Here is a 21,771-nt window from a genome sequence, read left to right as displayed (position 1 = left end):
TAAAAGTAACAATTCTCTAAGACGTTAGGTGATTTGGTCCCCACTCCCCAAAGATTGAAGTAGCAAAGTAGTCCTCCAAAACGTTTCCAAGAAGGCATGAAAAGTGTTAGATATACGGTATTGCTATATCTGTGGCGCATGTTTTTTTTAACGAAAAGGCGGTAGGATCTCCCTTGATGTTCGTGCTTGGCTTCCCACGCTGATTGCCGATTTTGTCAAGGTGTATATCAAGGATGACTTGATCACTTGATTACTTTGTTATTATTAATACTCAAAGGGATGTGTGATTTTGTGAGTAATTATTTTCTATTTTGCTAGCTTCTTTCTTTTCTCCAAACGGACCTGTGATTTGTGAGCTTCCCTCTTCTTTCTGTTGTGATTACATTGTAAATACATTAAAATTACATATGTAATTTAGACACTTACATATGTGATTTTGGGACTTACATCCTAAATACACTAAAATTACATATGTAATTTAGACACTTACAATGTAAATAAATGCTGACTATTTTTTGGTGAAAAATATGACGCCATAAATATAGATACTACCTAGTAGATATATAAGGTAATCTATATCTGTTATAACAACTTGTGATGGAATCTGGCTGGATAGATCCTAGGAGTCTAGATATGTAATAGTATTTGTAGTCTTGAGGTTAGTTAGAGATATGTACAAGCTGGGGTCCTACACCCGCATTGTACATGCCATGATGCCGGCTATTGGCATCTATATCAATTCGGGCGCGTCATCAGACAGAACGGACCGCTTCCAGCCCTCTGAACTTTGACAATTGGTACTATCCTTACTTTGTAACTTTTCTACAGAGGTATATATAACAGCTCATCTTTCTTATGCTAGAGAAATCGCGGCTGAACTTTTGTGTCAATTAGCATACTAACAGAAAAAGTGCGCAATCATTTTTTATAAAATCAGCAGTGGTCAATCTCCGCAGATTGACTTGGGGTGCTCCTCACCGATTCTCGAGGCCCTGGATCAGCTTATTACTCAGCTCCTCCAACTCATTGGTTCTTCTTTCCCTCTCTAGCTTGGTGTTGATTTTCTCTAAGTAACTTATATTTCCTGATCTTTGTAAGCTAAAGGAGCTACAGTTATTGGATGGAATGGTTGGAAGGGTTCCTAGTTCTACTCATGTTGGTTTCTTGATTTTATCTAAGAAACATATGTTGGAAGTGTATGACAAGGTCAAGAAAATTTTGATGACAAATTACCATATAGAAGACTGCAAACAGAGTAAATCTACTTGATCAATATATGCAGTATTTATCAACTCAGAAGATTCTACTGATCATGAACCAATAGTCTGCCATCTCCTGCAAATCATCAAAAATAGAAGGTTAGCAGATGGAAGTACTTGTCGTCTAACTTGTCATGAGCTTCAAAGCATATTTCAGTCCATCTGAAATCATGAGTTTTATACCTCTATTTTACTTCTGTCAGATACAGGGAATAGATTCTTTTGAATTCAAAATCATTGGAAGATATCAAGACAAATTTGCTTGTACTTTGTAGAATTTGCACTTGAAAAAACCTTCACCAGAAAGCAAAATGGCCAAAAATATATACATTGCCGTTCTCACTATTCGAACAGGCGACGTGAAAAAAACAAAGCCTACAGTCTTCCCACCAAAGCAGACTAGGCTTTGTGAGATGGTTGTGTCCACTAATCTATATGACATCATAGTTTTATATTCATACCTGCATATCTTAATCCACACTTGGTCTTAGCTTTACACATTATGAATCAATAGCAGATCTCAAGGCAGTGCTGCACTTGGGAAGGTCACTTTTCACAGTATGTCTGTATGTGGATGTATACTGAAACAACAAAAACAATCAGTTCTAGACTAGCTGAGAAGTACATGAATTAACTAAACATGGAAAAACTGAAGGCTGTCTAGTAGATTTAGCAATGCAGCAAAGGCTGTCTATAGTAGCTCACCAAAAGCCTCATCACCAAGTGAATTTCCCAAGAGTGCCATTGACAGTTCTAAATTTTGAAACAAACTATATTTCTAATATGAAAATTAGGTGCATCATTAGATTCATTCTGAAAAATGCTTTCATACTATAACTCCTCAGTATAAGAAATATAATGGTCAAACTTGCGTTGACAAGAACCAAGAAACTAAAAATTATTTAGTGGAAAAGAATGGATGTTAGTAAATTGGTTTTCCCTTGCAGCTAGCAAATTATTACGTGTAGATGAATTATAACAGCATTCACATTCTCCTTGAAAGAAACTCCAAAGAATACATAATTAGCTGTTTAACACAGTTGCCAAATCTAATATTACTTTAAGAATTTCATCAATCCACTAAAAAAGAGTTGTACAGTTAAAGAAAACTAAATAGTTTTGCATCCACTAAAAAATATCTGCGGTTCTGCTTCTTTCAGCTAGCTAGCCTGGGACAAATGAGCACTCCAAGTAGATGGTTAAAGGTTTCAGAAGATGAATTGGCTGAGTGACGTAGTTTTTTTTTTTTTTGCCCATTTATCATGATTGTCATCCAATATCCCAGTTCTTCTAGGACGCGTCTTCTAAAAAAACATTTTATGTATCATATGATGATTTGTATTGGAAGCAATTTTTCACCCTACCAAATTTTGACAACTTCAATGGTACCACATGGATGTTTTATTTGATGCCAACTTTTACCACACTGGGACTAACTCTGTCTACCAATTTGGTAGTGCCAAAACTTTTCAAGATTCCCACACTACCAAAATATTGGTAGCGCAATAATTGGTTTCAATCCAAAGCAGCCCATAATCTTTTCATATGTTTACCTTCATTATAGTTATTCCAACTGGGCTTTTTGATAGTTCTCCTAAAAAATGGTAAAAGTGAAAAAGTCACGTTAGGAAAATATATATATTATACCTTACTACATATATATGTATAATATTAAATCAATGCAAATTTATCTGGCTTACTAAAAGTACCAGCTTTCTTGTAAAATGTCAAAAGTGAGAGTTTTGTCCTTTCTAAAGATGCTCTTTTGACAAACAAATGTATGGTGGTTGTTTCTTTTTTCTTTAAATGAAAAGTCTTATGGTGGACAGGTAATCATGTGTCTGCTTTCAATCCGTCTTCTTTGAAAAGGCTATCACAATAGAGAGAGAATTTCTCCTAAATTTCATGAAATAATCAAATGTCTCTTTCATTGTGCTGGCCATTTTGATTAAGTAGGCAGACTTTTTTTATGTCCATTTGACTGAAATAGCATACTGCATCCTATATCTTGTTCATATTAAGCGAACTAAATTGAGTATGAACTCTCTCTCTCTCTCTCTCTCTCTCTCTCTATATATATATATATATATATATATATATATATATATATATATATATATATATATATATATATAGGCAACATATCCTATGCACACAGGTCCTCACGTGTACACACGTGCACACCAACTAAAAAATGTCACCAAAAAATCTAGAAAAAATCATACACATACTTTCAATTGTATTACACCTAGGGTTAAAATCTTAACGTCAAATTCATTATATTTTAGCCGTAACAAAAAAAACAAAAAATCTGACAGTTTTAAGGTTGCAATTTTGTCAGAATTTTATCTTTTTTGTTATTCTCTATGTAGAATGAATTTGAAGATGCGACTTTGCACGTAGATGTAATACTATTGAAAGTACATGTATGAATTTTCCTAGAATTTTTTGTGATAATTTTTAGTTGGTGTACACGGTGTGTACACGCGAGGGCCTGTGTGCATAGGATACGCTCCCCACTTGTCACGGAATATGTCTTATGTGGATGTCTACTGAAAGAGCAAAAGAGTGAATATTTCTTTTTTTAAAAGGAAAAATATTATGGTGGACAGGTGGTCATGTGTCTGCTTTCAATCTGTCTTCTATGAAAGGGCCATCACAATAGACAGAATTTCTCCTAAATTTCATGAAAGAACCAAATGTCTCTTTCATTGTGCTGGCCACCGGAGTAACCACTCTAGCCATCTTGACTAGGTAGGCAGACTTTTTTATGTCCACTTAACTGCAATATAGCATAAACCCCTTGAAGTAAAATATCTTGTTCATATTAAACGAACTGATTGCAAGAATTCAGTAAGAACTTGGATCTCCTTCTCGGGCTCTCTCTCTCTCTCTCTCTCTCACACACACACACACAACAACAACAACAAACAAGAGGTGAAAAAAAAGGCCTGTGATGGAGGTGGTTGTATCGGCTATTGCAGGTGACGTTGTTAATCGATTTATATCCTTCTTGATCAAGAAGTATGAGAGCCAGGAAAATCTTGAAAGAAAGATGGAAAGGCTTCAGAATCTCTTGCTCAAAGTTCACATGATTGTCGAGGAGGCTGAGGGGCGGCACATCACTAACTCCAAGATGCTACTTCAGTTCAAGAAGATTGTAGATGCCATGTACCAAGGCTACCATGTCCTAGACATCATCAAGAATAGCATCCTTTGCAAGTCAAGACCTGAAGAGCAGGTTAGCAGTGCCAATACTATTTCAGCCCCTACATGTTATGTTAATCCTTTCCGTACTTCACAAAGCTCTACCATTAGACATAATCAGCTAAAAAGCACACTGGATAGTTTAGAAACAATTGTTTCTAGTATGACAGAGTTTGTCTATCTTCTTGGTGGATGTGAACGCATGTCTCCTAGACCCTACGACACGTATCTTTACTTTGATAACTTCATGTTTGGCCGGCAAGTGGAAAAGCAGCAAGTCATCAATATCTTACTGCAAGAGAATCTTCCACCTTTTGCTCCAACTGTTCTACCGATCATTGGCCCTAGTAGAGTCGGTAAGAGAACTCTAGTTGCGCACGTATGCAACAATGAGATAGTTCGATCACACTTCTCGTCAATCTTGCACTTGAATGGTGAAAATATCATGAAAATGGAGTGTGAAACTTTCACTGAAAGGAGGGATTTGGTTGTGGTTGAGTTTACAGCAGATACGGATGATGACAATTGGAAGAAATTTTATGCATCGTGCACAAATATGGGCAGAGGAAGCAAGATTATAATTGTAAGTAGGATTGAGAAGATATCAAGGTTTGGAACAGTACGGCCAATTCATCTAAATAGTTTGTCACATGAGGAGTATAGTTACCTCTTCAAGGTACTCGCATTTGGAAGCACTAACCCAGAGGAGCATCCTCAATTGGTATCTATAGCAAATGAGCTAACAGTATTGCTCGGTGGCTCATTCATCACAGCAAATGTGTTCGCAGATATTTTCAGAAAGAATCAAAATGTTCACTTATGGCTCCATGTCTTAAAAAAATATAGAAATACGGTGCTGAAAAATTTCTCAGAGTTCAGTGAACACCCCAAGCTTCTTTTGGAGAAAGAACATCTTATAGATATAACCAAACTTGCATCGTCATCCTCTCCACTTCGTCTTATGCCTCCTCATTGTGAAGGCTATGGGTCGAAGAGGAGGTTAACCAAGGTGATGTTCAGTGACCTGATAGCTGACTCCATTGTTGTACCAAAGGAGGACTTTGAGTTAGTCGCATGGGAATCACGGATACCCCCTTATAGAAGGTTTGTAAACATTGTTTTGTATTGTGATGATGAGAAGAATTTTCAGCATGCGGACTCACTTCACAAGAAGCGTCAAAAAAATACATAAATAACATGGTAGCAACATTTTATTGTGGCAATGTATAGCTTTCTTAAAGGTAACCAAACAAAATAATATAGTTGTATTTCTATTTATAATCAAAGAAAGTGTTGGTTAGTGATACGCCCTTGAAGTAATCATAGAAATTATCATATCATATACTATGTGAATTCGTGAATAAAGTACATGGCACTCCATTTTCTGAGATAGATATCATTATTATTGATCAATGAGTATATGCTATTAATATGAGATCCTTTATGTGTCGTGTTTACATGAAATGAATATGATTTTGAGATTAGCACATATATATTGTTTGAAGATCATGTCTAACGGATTATGGTACGGAGATATCATTCAATAATTTACATGCATGTTGGAGTATATATTGTTGTTGGATAAATCCATCCAGACGTTGCAATGATTTTAACATGGCATCAATTGGTATCCAGTGGTACGATACTGATGCATAGCTTACCTATATATGGACAAATGCTAATTGTAGCTATGTGGTCGAACTTTGTAAATTAAAACTTGATTGCACAGATTCTAGCTAACTAATAAGAGAGAACCGACGTAGTAGTTAGTACTAATTGGTAGGTTGTCCTACTATTCTTAATGTCGTGTAATATTAAATTGACATCAGGCATGTTTAACATTTTAGACCATTTCCCTACAATATAGGATCTAAACATTAATCCACCAAAATAATTATTTATTACTCTCCTCCCTTTCAACAACTCTTCTACACCCACCCGCCCAACCCCCTCAGGCGAGGTGTTCTCGACATAAGAAAAAAAATACAACCTGCACCTATATATTGATCGGCACTAATACTCACAGGCAACCAGCACCTATAGAGATGCCAGTTATTCACCCACAACCGGCACCTATAGTATTTAAAAAAATAAAAAAAAACACCGATGGAGCCGATCCGGCGACTGCGCCGCCACCTCGCCATGCCGTCTTTCACTCTGCGCCGACAGCCACCCAACGCAGTGCTGGGGGCGGCGAGATCTAGGCGGCCCTGGCCTCCACCTCGGGAGCTTCAGTTCCACCCCGCCGCCACCTTGTTGTGCCAGCCTCCGCATCGGCCGCCACCTCGCCCGCATAGGTCTTCTCCACCACCGCCTCACTAGATCTGGAGGGGAAGGGGGAGAGCGGCCGAGAGGAGGAGGGAGGGCCCCCAGGAGAGAGAGGGTCGGCAAGCCTCCTTCACCACCACCACCACTACCGCCTCCATTGCCACCTCACCGCTGGCTCGCCAGCCTCCACTTCAGCCACCACTACCTGGGCTGGCCACTACCTCTCGATCACCGCGTCGCGCTGGATGAGAGAAGGGGGGAGGGCCCCCGGGCCAGGAGAGGGCCGCCGCCGCCACGTCCTCCATCGGCCGCCGCCGCTCCACCAAAGATAGAGGAAGGCAAAGGGAGAGGAGAGGGGTGAGAGAGAGATTATAGAGTTCATTATAGCAACCAATACTAATATAATTGGTGCCAGTTTTTATCTAGATCCGGCACCTATAATATAAATAAAAGGCACCGGTATTTTTAAAGAGATAATCCAAGAAATGCTATTGACAAACATCTAAATCTAAGAAATGTCATCAACAAGTGTGAGTTCCAAGAAATGCCATCGTACAAACGACTTTGTCTCAAAAATGTAATCGCTGTTAGGGTTCCGTCCATTCCACGCCGTTAAATACAGTGTTCATCCTATAGCACTTAACGGCGCGGGATGGACGGAACCCTAACGGCGTTGGCATTTTTAGAACAAAATCATTTGTACGATGGCATTTCTTAGAACTCACACTTATCGATGGTATTTCTTAAATTTGGACACGTGTTAATTGCATTTATTTGATTATCTCTTTTTAAAAAACCGGCACATATAGGTTTTTATCTATATTTTTCAAACAGTAATAGGTGCCAGTTTTAAATAAACCGACACCTATAAGCAGATACCTATGAAGTGTTTTATAGAAGTACAATTAATTGATTATCTACCAACATTCCATATCATCTACTCTTCCGTTTCAAATTATAAGTCTTCTTTGAATTTTTTTAAAAAAATTAAAGTTTTTCAAGTTTTTAAAAAAATATAGCACTTACAACACTAATTTAGTTTCGTTACATCTAACATATTTTGATATTTTCTTTGTTTTGTGTTAAGTATGTTACTATATTTAAATCTAAAAAAAAGTTTGTCTAAAAAAAATCAAAACGACATAGGTACTCTCTCCGTCAAAAAAACTCAACCTACGAGGAGATGTGACTCCCTCCTAGGACAACGAATCTAGATAAAGTGTAGGCCAGATTTGTTGTCCTAGAAAAGGTCCTTCTAGATTAAGATTTTTTTTTTTTTAGGACGGAGGGAGTATTATTTAGCTACGTGACTACGTGAGTGGCTTGCTGGCTGTAGTAGCTAACCACATAACCTACGAATGGTAGACTTGGAGGTCAGCGGGTTTAGCTACAGACGTGCATGTGAATATGTGATGTTGGTGGCATGTGTGATTTGTACTGCCAGCGAGGCGGTGCGATTTTTTCTGATTTGGTCAATGTAATATTAACATCGTTCTTAATCTTAACGCAATTTGGCCCGGTGATAAAAAAAACTGTGGGTTGTTTGTGGGGAGGAGCATATCCAGATGCGTATAGGGAGAGAGTAACTGAGTGGCACAATGGAAATTTTCTCTTCCCCAAACCAAAATATCTTTAGATTATACTCCCTCCGTTTCACAATATAAGTCATTCTAGCATTTCTCACATTCATATTGATGCTAATAAATCTAGACATATCAATATGAATGTGAGAAATGCTAGAATGACTTACATTGTGAAACGGAGGAATCTCAATATGAATGTGGGAAATGCTAGAATGACTTACATTGTGAAACAGAGAAAGTACCTCCCAAACAAAATTTACAAGGGATGAACACATTTGAACTTTGAAGACCGAACACAGTACTGCCAAACAACGTTGATTTGCAGCCCAGAAATCGCCCTTACAGATGACTTTTGAGGGAGTTGGCAAGAACTCAGCTTGATCGAAAATGATAAATCGGTGTTACACTGACAACAGCACACACTCCGGCCACCCTAAATGCTTCTATTAATTAATTTATAAACATGTGTGATCTTCATTACAAAACACAATTCAACAATATAGAAGATATAAAAGAATTGATCATTAGTGGTATGCCAAGATGAGGACAATCAAAAAGAGCACCTCGACTACATGCACATTTCAAGGCAAGACAGGTGAGCATATTAGGATTACACAAAGTGGGATCAAGTAAAATACCATAGCAGCATGAGATTTTTCACATTGGAAGTGGTAATGCATGCGAGCTCTTGGATCATATATTGATATCTGCTCGGTTCGTTCTACTACTGCTTGCGTCAGGAATTGCCGATGAGGAGAACCTGTGATATCTGTAGTTCTCTGAAGACGATGACATTGGTTGCTGCGGGTAGAGAGTGGGTGGTGGAGTTAGATTCCGCTGAGCAGGCAATGGCGTAACGCCACTGTATTTGTAACTCTGGCCAGCGTAGCTGCCAAAATAAATGAAATAAAGTGTGTTAAAAGGATGTTGCAAATCAAACACAGGTGATGGAACAACTGTGTTTGTTCCTCATGTATCTCCAAGTAGAACCCAAGAGTTGCAAATGGAGAAATCATGTGCGCATGCACGTGTGCATGTTGTCGGCACTAAGCACTATAGAAGGGCACTCACCTTTTCCTTTGAAACAGGTCATCATCATTCGTTGTTTCTACAGGAAGAATGGTATCCTCTCTGGGAGTGAGGGACCATGGGCTAGGAGCAGGAAGCTCGTTTGAAAAATATCTTCTCCTTATCAACTGAAATATGCATGTTATCAGCATTAACAACTAATAATGCATTGTAAGGATCACCATTTGTTAGTCAAATTGGCAAAGATTCAGTTGTACGAACCATGCGGAAGAACTTAACCAAAGCTTCTTTGTCATATCTTGCCACTTTAGCAGCCTGTATTCAAATGTCAACATGTCATTCCAAAATTTCTAAAAATTTAACATGTGGATGGTGAGAAAATAGAGAAATATTAATAACTCCTACCCCAAGTTAGACTGCCTACCATCCACCACAGTATAGAAAGACAATAAAAATTACAGATAAAGGAGTAAGGTGTTGAATAGCCAATAATGCAACATGTTTGAATAGCAAACAATGCAAGATGTTGAAAGAACCTTGTTGATCAAAAAGAAAACAATTACCGTGAGCAAACCAGAATTGCCAGGGAAGCTTTCTGCAAGTGGAAGTTCTTCACTGGATGGAAGTAGGCCTTGCTTCTCAACCCATTGACGAGCAACATCAACAAGATTTCCACTGCTAACTCTTTTACCATCTCTTGGAGCAATATCCACCTTGTTCGCAATCACTAAGTAAGGAACCGGAAGGCCTCCTGGACCACCAGACCCAAGAGGAGCTGAAAAGGTCCCTGATTCAGCAACCTCCACTGCCCACTTGTTCAAATTTGTCTTTGTTTTCCTCTGAGAGAGGTCATAAACAAATATGACACCTGGTGAATAATTTTAAGAGGAGGTGAATACAGGAAATGTAATATATTTAATCAGTAACGAAAGCACAAAATATATATATGAGATCCCTTAGACAAGACAGAATAGAGCAAGCATAGGTTGTAATTTAAGAAATCTAAAAGGTATATATTAATATGTTGATTCATATAAGTTTGTATTAAGTGGTACAAAATGTGCAGAAGTCTTGATAATACAGGTCGAGAGAAAAATAACAATTGGAACACGTGGTGTACACTACAGATTGCAGAATGAACTAGTTGGGGGTTAAAACAACAAAAATAGTATGTTGGTCAAAAAGGGCATAAAGTGCCTACCATTAATTTGAGAATAAAAAAGTGATCGGCACTCTTTGTAGCGCTCGTGTCCTGAAACGTCCCAGAGCTCAACAAAAAAGTTTCTTTCAGCATCACCCTTAATGCTATTAATGCTATTAGAAGAACTTCCAGGACTTCCATAAGTAATATGCTGAAATTGAGGGAAGACTTCAATAAAAATATACTGCCAACAAATTATAAATAAGGCAAATATCGCACTGCATTACATACTTTAACATCAACTGCACATCCAATCGTTTGGGGTGGTCGAGCAATTGCAGAGCCTTTCAGAATGAGATGAACCAATGATGATTTCCCCACACCTAAAAATTGAACAGGGGAAAAGTATCATGTACCGCGCAATTGAACAATTAAAGGAAAACTGGTAGAAACATACTTGAGCATCCATATGAGTTACTCCAAGATACAAAATCTAATATCTCTTGGTCATTTCAACTAATACTTCCCCAAAATTATGTCAAATTTAGCAGTTCACAGCATGTATGTGATGGGCAACTGAAGATCCATACAGAGATTACAGGGCCATATTTGAGAGGTTCTTCAATTTCTCCCAGAGAATAAATTTTGATGAGAAGAAATGCATCAGCACGCACGGATTTATTTCAGACAATGACTAAGCAGTATCCACTCTTTAATTTTCTTAGACCAACTTCATATATGTTAGTGCAGGACATCATTAACAGAAGAATGAGCCATCATCAACAATTTATAACAGTTGGACTAATGTTCGTGAGCTCATGGCAATGACATCTGCACCATGACATGTGCAACAGAAGCAGCCATTTATGTGTGGCTGCACCCAGCAAGCTAGCACATCACAAGGCAGAACACCAGATGGCACATCTGGATTCTAGACACTGGTGCATAAGGCAGCACCAACAGAAGATAACATCTCAAACATCAGTTTATTTTTATTTGTCTTTTGGTTGTGAAACGCATGCTGGCTATTAGTGGCATCTCATCCTGTCGTCCGTCAGTAAGAATAAGTTTGTTCAGCGAAGGCCCTATATTAGATGGCACAGATGGTTCGTGTGAGTTCAGGAAAGATAAATAAACAAGTTCCTAAAGCCATGACGTAGTATTCCCTTGGCTGGCTATTCTAACAGATTTGCTTGAAGTCAACGCTGTCCAACCACCTCCAAACAGATAACTTTACAGCCCCGATGCACCAGCATACATCACAGACAAGATGACAAAAATGCGCAATTTGGATTCAGAAGAGAAAAGATGGTACTTATGGTTAAACAATCATGGTTTAGATTGTGCAGTACTATGATTGGGCGTTTGTGTCAATATAATTCAGCAATTAAAAGAAAAGTTTGTGGCGACATAGTATGTCCTACATATTTTAAAAATTTTATGGTCATTTGGGACATCGTTTGGCACAATCACATATCTCATAAAAAGGAAATTTTGTTAACATATTTTTACGTGTATATGTTAAAGTGTCCAATATCCATTATATTTTGTGTAATTTTGGGACATTCTAACACGCTAACATAACTATAAGCAGCTATTCATATTCGAACCAATGCAATTACTTACTTGACACAAACAAAAGGGAATTCTTAAGGAAACAATATGTCATCACAAGGGCTTCCTTTTTGAGTTTATGGTTTTAATCTGAGGGCAGCTAATTTACTTAAATTTTCATATTTGTTCATAATTTGAGCACATAGCTAAACTGGAGTGTGTTTTAACCGGTGTTAAATCAGACGGATGTGTGCATATATTGTACAGCTTGGAACTTGGAAGGGCGATGAAGAAAATTCAGTAGTGCAAAAAATGCATGGTTCAGGTCCTAAGTAAAATAGCTGTAATTTGCTATGTAGTCGATGCATATAAGTACAATAACTAGTCATTTGGAATATGAAAGATGATGTTCTTTGCAACTAGAAAAATAGACGCTGCTGAATTGGTCGGTGATCAAATTTAGCCAATAACTGAACACTCTCGTCACGATTCAGAGTTTGAGACGAAACCTCGCTCACCAATTCACCATCCCTGATCTAAAGCAAATAAAAGGCATCACCTTATACTTGTATCGCGACGCAACCATGAAGAGGAGGACTTGCTGACCTGAGTCGCCGACGACGAGCACGCGCACCTGGCCGCAGGGGGTGCCGCCGCCGTTGAGGTCCCGGCCTCCGCCGCTGCCGCCCCCGCCGCTGTCCCTCCAGAACCTCATCTACCTCCTCCTCCTCCTCCTCCTCCTCCTCCTCCTCGCCGGAGGCGCCCCCCCAAGAAAGAACCAGACAGCAGCAGCAAGCAGTTGCAGCGACGGGGGCAGCTAGATCGCCGGATCCTGAGGCGGCGACGCTGGCCGCATCGAGGGAAGGGGGAGGAGGAGGGATCCGGGGTTGTGGGAGGTGGGGGGAAGAGATCCTGTGGTTGGTGGTGGTGGGGGATCCCCGGTGGCGGCGCTGCGGGTGGTGGTGAGTTGGTCGGATCGGCTGCCGCCTTTGCTGCGCTGCTGTTGTTCTTCTTGGCTTCCTTGATGAGAGGTTGGTTGCTGTTGAGTGTTGTTTGGATTTTGTTTTTCATTGAATTGTATTAAAAACTTTTGTGAAATATGTAAAACTATATGTATAAAAAAATATATTTAACAATGAATCAAATGGTAGAAAAATAATTAATAATTGCTTAAATTTTTTGAATAAGACGAACAGTCAAACATGTTTAAAAAAATCAACGGCGTCAAATATTTAGATATGGAAGGAGTATAATTTTGAAGAAACTTGGTTGTTTACCTCTGAATTTTATTCGTTCTTTTTGTACTCTCGAATTTTAGTTTAAATCTCTTTCGTACCCCGTACCTTTTATGTTAGGTGACTGTTAAATTCTTAAAAAAAAATCAGGTTACCCTTTATACGAAGAAAAGTATAGAAATTGTTCCATGAGACTTTTATATTTATTTAGATTAAAAAATCATATTTATTTTTTATTTGTATAAGTAGCATATTTTTTTTATTTTAGTACAACATGTTTGTTGTATAAGAAAAATCTATTTATATTTATATGGTACATAAACAAATTTTAATAATTAATAAATAAACATTATTTTTAAGTCGTATCTACAAATGATTTTTGTCATAAATAATATCCCACATAACAAACGCATAATTATAATATTCTCATACAACAAATTTCTACCCTCCAACCATCTCTATAAATAAATATGTGTTTCTTTATACGCAAAGGCAAAATAAACTTTTTGATAAAAATTTAACGGCCAACTAACAAAAAAAAGTATAGAATGCATTCAAACTAAAATTTAGAGATACATAAAGGAGTGAGCAAAATTTAAGAGCATAAAATTGATTGGATAAACTTTCAAAAATACATAAGGAATTTTCTATATCTTTTATTATTCAAGTTTTACTTTAGACAACTTTTAGGTAATATTTTTACTACACTGAGTCATATCGTATTTGTTATACTTTAGAGCACCCTAAGTTAATTCTCTAGCGATATTTATCCCCTCATTTGGGGGGAAATAGTGTACGTCTAAATCGGGAAGATTGTCGCTGTACTGATGTTGATGTGTTCAAGGTCATTGATGTGCTCCAAAAATATTTTTGGGTGATCCAAAGTAAAACAAATACTCCATCCGTCCTAAAATATAACAACTTTTATCTCTTAGAATTTGTCCCAAAATATAACAAATTCTCCACAACATTCTCTTCCCAACCAATCACAACTCTCCACCATTCATTTTTCCCACCTACCTCCACTACTTATCCAATCACAACCCTCACCACTCACTTTTACCTACTTTTCTTAATAACCGTGTCCAGACCTTAAAACTTCTTATATTCTGGCGAAGAAAATCAATGACGGCGCGGTGGACCGACAATGTTCTAGCGGAGGTGATCGGTAGCGGCGCAGAGGCGGTTGAGGGTGGAACGGCTTGCCACCCAAGCCGGCGGCGGGCGCCCAGGCGCGGTTCTGATGTGGCTACGGTTGAGGGAGGTAGGACAATAGTGGTGGAAGGAGGCAGCTAGGATGGAGGAGAAAAGCTCCCGGAAGCGGTGGGCGTAATTGAGGGTGCGAGCAGTTGTGGGAAGGAGGCAAGGAAGGCGTAGAAAATATACGCGTGATTGATGTGGTGAGGCCATGAGGGAGGTGGGAGTAACATGGGGTGTTGGATCTGTGAGAGACGATTTTGACCGATCCATGAAGATGAGGAATGTAACACTGTGTTGGTGAATGAATTATAGGGTAGATGAAAATAGTGGTTTAAAAATGACTATGGGAGTTAATTGACAAGTAGTAGTTGTTGTTTATGTGCTTGAAAAGATGGTCAGGGTGATCCGAAGCGAAAATTACTCAATCAAAATGGTAACATAGGTTAAATGATGGACGGTTGCTATAAAACGGGATCCCGTTGCAACGGGATAGACATATTAACTATTCTCTTGCACGAGTATCACATGTATCAGGTGCTAGGTATCACAGGTACCAGGTAAAAGGTATCACAGGTATCGGGTACCATGCAGTTGGTATCACAACAGGTATCAGGTACTATCTCATATCTCATAGAAGAGTATCCCGTTCCGTTGTCTAGGTTTTCTGTTTGGATGATGATCCAAATTGAAACATTGCCCAAACTGAAATTTATTGTATTGGGCCGGCACGGGGCGGCCCGTTTAGCCACCCCAACTCACCCGCCGTGCCGTCCGCCGTCGCCGACGCAAATCGCCGTCGCTGTCGCTTGGCTCGGAGTTCACCATCGCCGAGCGTGGAGGTCCACGCCTCTGGTAGCCATCGCCTGCCCAGATCTGGTGGCTGTCGCTCTCCGCGGGCGGCGGCTGCGTCCACCGCGAATCGAGTCCGCCTGAACTGAATCCATTCCCCACCGCCGGCAGCCAGGATGAGTTCCCGGCGGCCGCGGCGGCTGCTGCTGACTCTCCCCGACGAGGTGCTGGAGGAGATCTTCCTCCGCCTCGACGCCCTCCCCGACCTCGCCCGCGCCTCCGCCGCCTGCGCCACGTTCCGCCGCCTCATCACCGCCCGCGCCTTCCTCCGCCGCCTCCACAGCCTCCACCCGCGTCCCCTCCTCGGCTTCTTCAAACGGGAAGGCCCATCGTGCGAGTTCTTCCCCGCCGCGCCGCCCCACTCCTCCTCCGCCGCCGCCAGTGCCGTCGCGCGGGGGGCAGCCGACCTCACCTTCTCCTTCCTCCCCGCCACGCCCGGCGGGTGGCGGCTCCGCAACATTCGCCGCGGCCTCGCCCTCCTATCAACCCGCGACGGCGGCGGCGGATGCTTCTTCCCCGACGTCGTGGTCTGCGACCCCTTGCACCGGCGGTACGCTCAGATTCCCCAAATCCCCGACGACCTAGCGGCCCCCATCCGCCGGAGCGGCAGTTTGCCCAAGGGTTTCGATTACTTGCTCGCTCCAGCCCGCAGGGAGGAAGAGGAGGAGGAGGAGGAGGATTCATCATTCAAAGTGGTGTGCAGACCCAGGTTGACAGAAGAGTGCGATATCACCGTCTTCGTCTTCTCCTCCGGCGCCGGGATCTGGCGCGCCGCCACATTGGGCTCCTCCCTCGCAACAGCTATCTCTGTCACCTCCCGCCCCCGGTGCGTGCACCGCTGCGTCTACTGGCTGACCAGATTCTTGGACAGATTGCTCATCCTGGACACCGACGAGATGGAATTGTTCATGTTTGATAACTTCCCCCCATCCACAGGATTTGTACTGAATCACACCACTGCGGCCATTGCGGAGGCAGGGGAAGGCAGGCTTGGGGTGTTTAACCTTGATGTTCACAATGTCAATCTCCTCTCTAGGGCGATCAGGGGCAGCGCCAACGAACAGTGGCGGCATGACAAGACTATCCCATTGCTCCCTGGCTACAGTATTTGGAGATTTGTAAATCACGCTGATGTTGACGGCTACATACTCCTAGGAGGAGTTTTGGGCAGCGGTTTGCAGTCTGATCCCATTACTGTTGGATTACAGTATTTCTCACTGGACCTCAAGACATTTCGGCTTGAGAGGCTGTGTCCCATGACAATCTACCAAGCAAGGAACTCTCCAACTGAGTTATATACAAGCTTTCCGCCACCATTATCGCTTTCAAGCATATGAAAACAGTAAGAGCTTTCCATCGTTTCTTCAGTCATCGGGTTATTTCATATTCAGTTATCGGGGAATCATGTTGCATGGGTTATTTCATATTCAGTTATCGGGGAATCATGTTACACGGGCTATTTCATTATGTAACAGTCTCGGTACTTTTGGATTATTATCGTGTCATATGTGGCCATATATGCACCCATTCTTTCCTTTGAATCGGATGGAGCCAGCGAATGAGATAGTTGCATATTTCACCACACCCTCACTCATAAAATAAACCCAAGAGAACCTCAGTTGTAATGATCAAGTTATATTAATATTTATATTTGTATCTAAATGCATGTGTTTTTCTTTGGTGTAGTTAGTGACGCAAGCTTACTGTTGGCTTGGACATATGAGGCATTTGTATTTTTTTTTTTAGATAATGATACGAGGCATTTGTATAATTCCATAATAATTACAAGCTTTTTTTTATTAGGGATGCAATCGGCACGGGAGTTGGACAGGCCCGCCCCACTCATTTCTACAGGCTATAGTGTCCAACGGGTTGGCGAGTTGACCAACCAAGCAATGAAGCAAGTAACCTAACAAACTTCTTAGTTGTACCCATACCAAGTAAATTTCTGAACTAATCTACTTATCCTTGTTACTGCTGCTCTATAGCATCGCATGAAATCAAATAGGAATGAATAATTATGGTCATTTTCTGAAAACAAACGAGATTCTAGTCATTTTCTCAACTGTGTTCAGCAATTCAGCTTTCAGAGAGCCTGCACGTGTACAGTACTATATAAGAACAACTTATTTGTGCACCCAACTTCATGATGCATGAATTTCAGAAGGAGAAACATTTTCTCTTCATGATATACCAACTATTGCTCTTGACAATTCACAAACAGAACCTGGAGATTCTGAACCTTGTTTGTCTCCTGCAATTCTGCTTACAACTCACCTGAAGATTCTGGAACTAGATTGCAGCCGTGTCTGATGTTCAAAGCACAGTAAAATTAAGGCTCTCGATGCGTCTGATACATCTGCAGCGTACACAGATGTGGCATTTGTAGAACTCCATAATACTTACTAGCTCTTTGATGACATGTACTTATTTCGTTTGCAACTCTTCATCAATATATTAGTACAATCTGTAGGCTCTACCTATAGTTTGCAGAGTATCAAGGAGATAAATAGTTTTTTTTTTGTCAGTTTTCATGTTGTGGTGAATGGATTGAGTGAGCAGCAACCAAATGTATCTCTGTGCATAAATTTCAAATATTTGTCTATGCTAGGAAATTAGGTTTGCCATTTGAAGCACTTAATACTTCTGACATTTTGATAGAATGTTCCTTGATGACTACTAGCATCAATATAATCTTTGGTGTTTCTGTTCTCTTGTCACATTGATCAGGACTTGCCAAGGCCCAAGGGGGGACGGAGCAGCTTCGGTTGTGAAGATGTATCTGATACCATGCAAGACCAGCTGCTACTGGTTGTAATGGCATCGATTTATTGCTACTCTTCTTTCTTTTTTCCCCCTCTTATGCTGCATTTTGGAACTAAAGTTGCTAGTAGTTTGCAAAGCATAGTATTCAGGCTGCCCCGCCCCTGATGCATATGATGCATTTCAGTGTATGCTCGTTGTTAATTAAGTTTGTTGTTATCCTTAATCTGATGTCAATTTGAGTACGGGAGGCTCTCTTTCCTTGCTACTAGTTTCAGATTGGCTACATCTGCACCGTAAACAGACAGATTTGTACTATATAAAAGTTAATTTATTTTAGAACAGAGAGGCTATACCTTAAATCTTTGGGATGATTTGATTTAGCTACCTTAAATCTCTTTGATGATTTGATTTTTGGTCCTATAGGTCTTACTGATTCTGATTATTATTTGATAGAAAAAGCAAATAAATAGGAAAAACAATGACTATTTAATGCTTCAAAGATAGTTGTTATTTTTTTCTAGATTTTTCACTAAATTATTATTGCAGATTATTTGCTCCACAAGTCTAGTCATACGATTTCTTTAAAAAAGAAATTTTTCTACCACATGTTCCAAGCTGTTTGTTAGTTTAGTTTTCAAAATATTTATTTTATTCCTGTGATAATCCACGTCAATATTGTATCAAACGTTGTATAAACAATAACGGCCAACACATACATACTCAGTCACGGGTGACGCGTATCATCTGCATCGGTAGTTCGATGCTGCACGAGTTGCTCACTTGCTCAGTTCTATCAACATGCGAAAAGAATATCATTTTCAGGATTCTATTAGGAAAAAAAACAAATCAAATTTAAAACAATTCAATTCAACATTTGCCCATTTTGTTGGATGAGTTTCATGTGTGCCCACGCCGTCATAGAGAGAGCCAAGTTACTAGGAAACGGGGTATATCCAATCCAAGTAGCAGTAATAAGAAAAGTCAAGTAAAAACTGAAACGAGAATAATTCCGAAATCTCAATTTTTTTTTGCTTGCTTTGGAATATCAGAACGATAAGTATTTAATGAAAATAAAGATAGAGTTCATAAAATCAGAAAGCTATTAGCGTATAATTAATTAAGTTTTAATTATTACGAACTTAAAAATGGATTTATTCGACATTTTAAAATAATTTCTATATAGAAAGTATTCGCACTAAATAAACTGTTTAGCAGTTTTAAGAGCAGGCTAACGGAAATTGAGATAAAATATATATCGTAATAAAAACATACCACCTTTGATACAAAATTTAAATGCTAGAATAATGACATATGAAATGGCGGAGTATTTAAAAAAACAAACTAAATTCAATAACGATTCAATCCAACATTCGCTCCATTTTGTTGGACAAGTTCCATGTGGGCCCACATCGTCATAGAGAGATCCAAGCTCCCTGGAAACTTGAATGTATCCAATCAAAATCGAGATGAGACAAATTCTGAAATCTCCATGGTTGGTTGCTTCTTCCTCCTCTCACCACCTCTCCTCCGATGATGATGATCCCCCCTCTTCTGCTGCAACTGCTTCCCACGCCTCACCGCTAGCGAGGCCATGGCTACAGCGGCCTCTGCACGCTGAAGATGATAGTATAGACTACTCTCTCTCTCACACACACACACGACACATGCATGACTGTGTACTTGTAGGCTCAAAATCAAATAGGTGTCTAGGTGGTTGTTTGTCTAGTTAAAATTGGACCAACCATGATTATAACGTCCAATTAGGATGTTCTACTTCGAGCCATGTTGGTATCTGTTGCGGCTAATGGAAATGGCACTGTTGCATTGTTGTCAAATGACGATGGATGAGGAGCGGAACGAGGTGACGGGGCTCCTACTTTTCCGGTGGCGCCGTCGACGCTCGGGCATATGCAACCGCCGTTGTTGGCCACTCCAGGCGGGGCTTCTGCAGTGTCGACCTCGACTACACCACCACCACCCTAGAAATTGTTTGTCTGGGGTGGTCTTAAGAAATCTGTGGAAGAATTTGTTCAGCAGTGTGTTATCTGTCAACAGGCCAAGCATGAGCATTGCTCTTATCCTGGCCTGTTGCAACCTCTGCCTATTCCTAGGGGATCTTGGCAAGATGTCTCAATGGATTTCATAGAGGGTTTGCCACCTTCTTCAAGCTATACTGTGATTCTAGTAGTGGTGGATAGATTCACTAAGTTTAGTCATTTTCTGCCATTGAAACACCCTTTCTCTGCTTTTCAGGTGCCAGTGACATCTATTTGAACTAAATGGTCCAAGTGGTTACCTTTGGCTTAATTTTGGTATAACACAAGCTTACATTCCTCTTTGAAGTGCTCTCCACATAAAGCATTGTTTGGGTATGATCCTGCCTATGGTATTTTGTCGGCTGCACCAACTGACGATGAAGAAAGTGATGTTTTAGAATCTGACCGTGCAGCTAAACTACTTAAGGAAAGGGAAATGTTCTCTGCTTTGTTACAACATCACCTGGCGAGAGCACAAAATCGTATGAAGCAGTTAGCTGATGCCAAACGTTCTCTTCGCACTTTTCAAGTGGGAGATTTAGTGTTATTGAAGTTGCAGCAATATGCACAAGGTTCAGTGGTTTCTCATACATTTCCAAAGTTGGCTTTCAAATATTTTGGTTCTTTTGAAATTACTGCAGCTGTTGGCTCGGTGGCCTATCGTTTGAAGTTACCTCCTGATAGTTTGATTCATCCCGTGTTCCATGTCTCATAGTTGAAGCAGTTCGTCCCTGATCACAAGCCTGTCTTCTCTCAATTACCAACAGCTGCTCCATTGGATATCGCCGCAGCAGTACCGTCTGAAATTTTGGATCGCAGGATGGTAAACAAAGGGAATGCAGCTATGGTGCAGGTTCTAGTTTGCTGGGGCTCTTTGCCGGCTGCATTGGCGACCTGGGAAGATTTTGATGTGGTGCGCACTAGGTTTCCTGCAGCACTCGCTTGGGGACAAGCTCCAATTCTTTGGAGGGGGGGGACCTGTTGCGGCTGTTGGAAATGGCGCTACTGCGTTGTTGTCAAATGATAGTGAATGAGGAGCATAACGAGGCGGTGGGTTTCGAATGTGTGCTTTCGCTGAAGAGAAGCGGAGGGAGTGTTAATTTATATATTAAGTCACTGTGTGTGGGCCCTGAGGGCATGTGGAGAGCGAGTAGTTGTATTTATAACACACCCTATGGCTGAGCACAATCTATCAAAGGAAAAAGGAATATTCCCTCCTCTTCTTCTTCCTCGTGCTCCTCTGTTCTTTCTTCTCCCCTACGATTTCTCTCATCTAAATCTCCGGCGAGCTTCGCCGCCGGTGATCTAGGGCATAACAGTATCACTTTTTTCGGTCACGTATAGTTAGGGGTATTGGACCATACTAGTAGAAAAAACTTGCCTTATCAGTAAAGAAAACCATCTCGACAAGATAAAACTTCGATGATACCTCTATATCGATAACAATTACCTCACCGGCAGGCTAGAGGACAATAGCCGCATGCTCCCTCCTCGCAGCATGCTACCTAGTACCTAGGTACCAAGACTGACACCGGTGGTTATCATCCATGATACCCCGATATAGTATGTATCAGCAGAGTATGATATGTCCGCAAACAATGCACACGGACAGTGAAGAGCTAGTTAGAAGCAAGATGCAACAAC

General features: G+C 40.5%; 3 protein-coding genes across 6 annotated transcripts; 2 read left to right on the top strand and 1 right to left on the bottom strand.

Annotated features, from left to right (window-relative positions):
* Positions 1-4,215: 4,215 nt before the first annotated feature.
* LOC127752642 (uncharacterized) lies at positions 4,216-5,658 on the top strand. Its single transcript, XM_052278047.1, has one exon. The coding sequence runs from the start codon at positions 4,216-4,218 to the stop codon at positions 5,656-5,658; it is 1,443 nt and encodes a 480-aa protein (XP_052134007.1).
* A 3,086-nt stretch (positions 5,659-8,744) lies between these two features.
* LOC127752485 (small GTPase LIP1) lies at positions 8,745-13,086 on the bottom strand. Its single transcript, XM_052277878.1, has 7 exons — positions 12,648-13,086; positions 10,779-10,870; positions 10,548-10,698; positions 9,910-10,214; positions 9,608-9,661; positions 9,389-9,513; positions 8,745-9,206 (listed from the first exon to the last, which is right to left on the bottom strand). The coding sequence occupies exons 1-7, from the start codon at positions 12,754-12,756 to the stop codon at positions 9,011-9,013; spliced, it is 1,032 nt and encodes a 343-aa protein (XP_052133838.1). The 5' UTR covers positions 12,757-13,086; the 3' UTR covers positions 8,745-9,010.
* A 2,084-nt stretch (positions 13,087-15,170) lies between these two features.
* Positions 15,171-18,314, top strand: LOC127752484 (uncharacterized). 4 transcript variants are annotated; one of them, XR_008012376.1, is made up of 3 exons: positions 15,171-16,667; positions 17,129-17,225; positions 18,056-18,314. XR_008012376.1 is itself a non-coding variant. In XM_052277877.1 (2 exons), the coding sequence occupies exon 1, from the start codon at positions 15,442-15,444 to the stop codon at positions 16,660-16,662; it is 1,221 nt and encodes a 406-aa protein (XP_052133837.1). In that variant the 5' UTR covers positions 15,172-15,441; the 3' UTR covers positions 16,663-16,667; positions 17,129-18,314. The 4 variants fall into 4 exon arrangements, 1 of the variants encoding a protein (XP_052133837.1); XR_008012375.1 differs by having other exon boundaries at positions 17,129-17,229; XR_008012374.1 differs by having other exon boundaries at positions 15,172-16,667; positions 17,129-17,265.
* Positions 18,315-21,771: the final 3,457 nt, after the last annotated feature.

This window comes from Oryza glaberrima, chromosome 10 (genome assembly GCF_000147395.1).
Source record: "Oryza glaberrima chromosome 10, OglaRS2, whole genome shotgun sequence".
Taxonomy (NCBI): domain Eukaryota; kingdom Viridiplantae; phylum Streptophyta; class Magnoliopsida; order Poales; family Poaceae; genus Oryza; species Oryza glaberrima.
The sequence above is the reverse complement of the archived record's forward strand: the minus strand, read 5'-3'. Positions and strand labels throughout refer to the sequence as shown.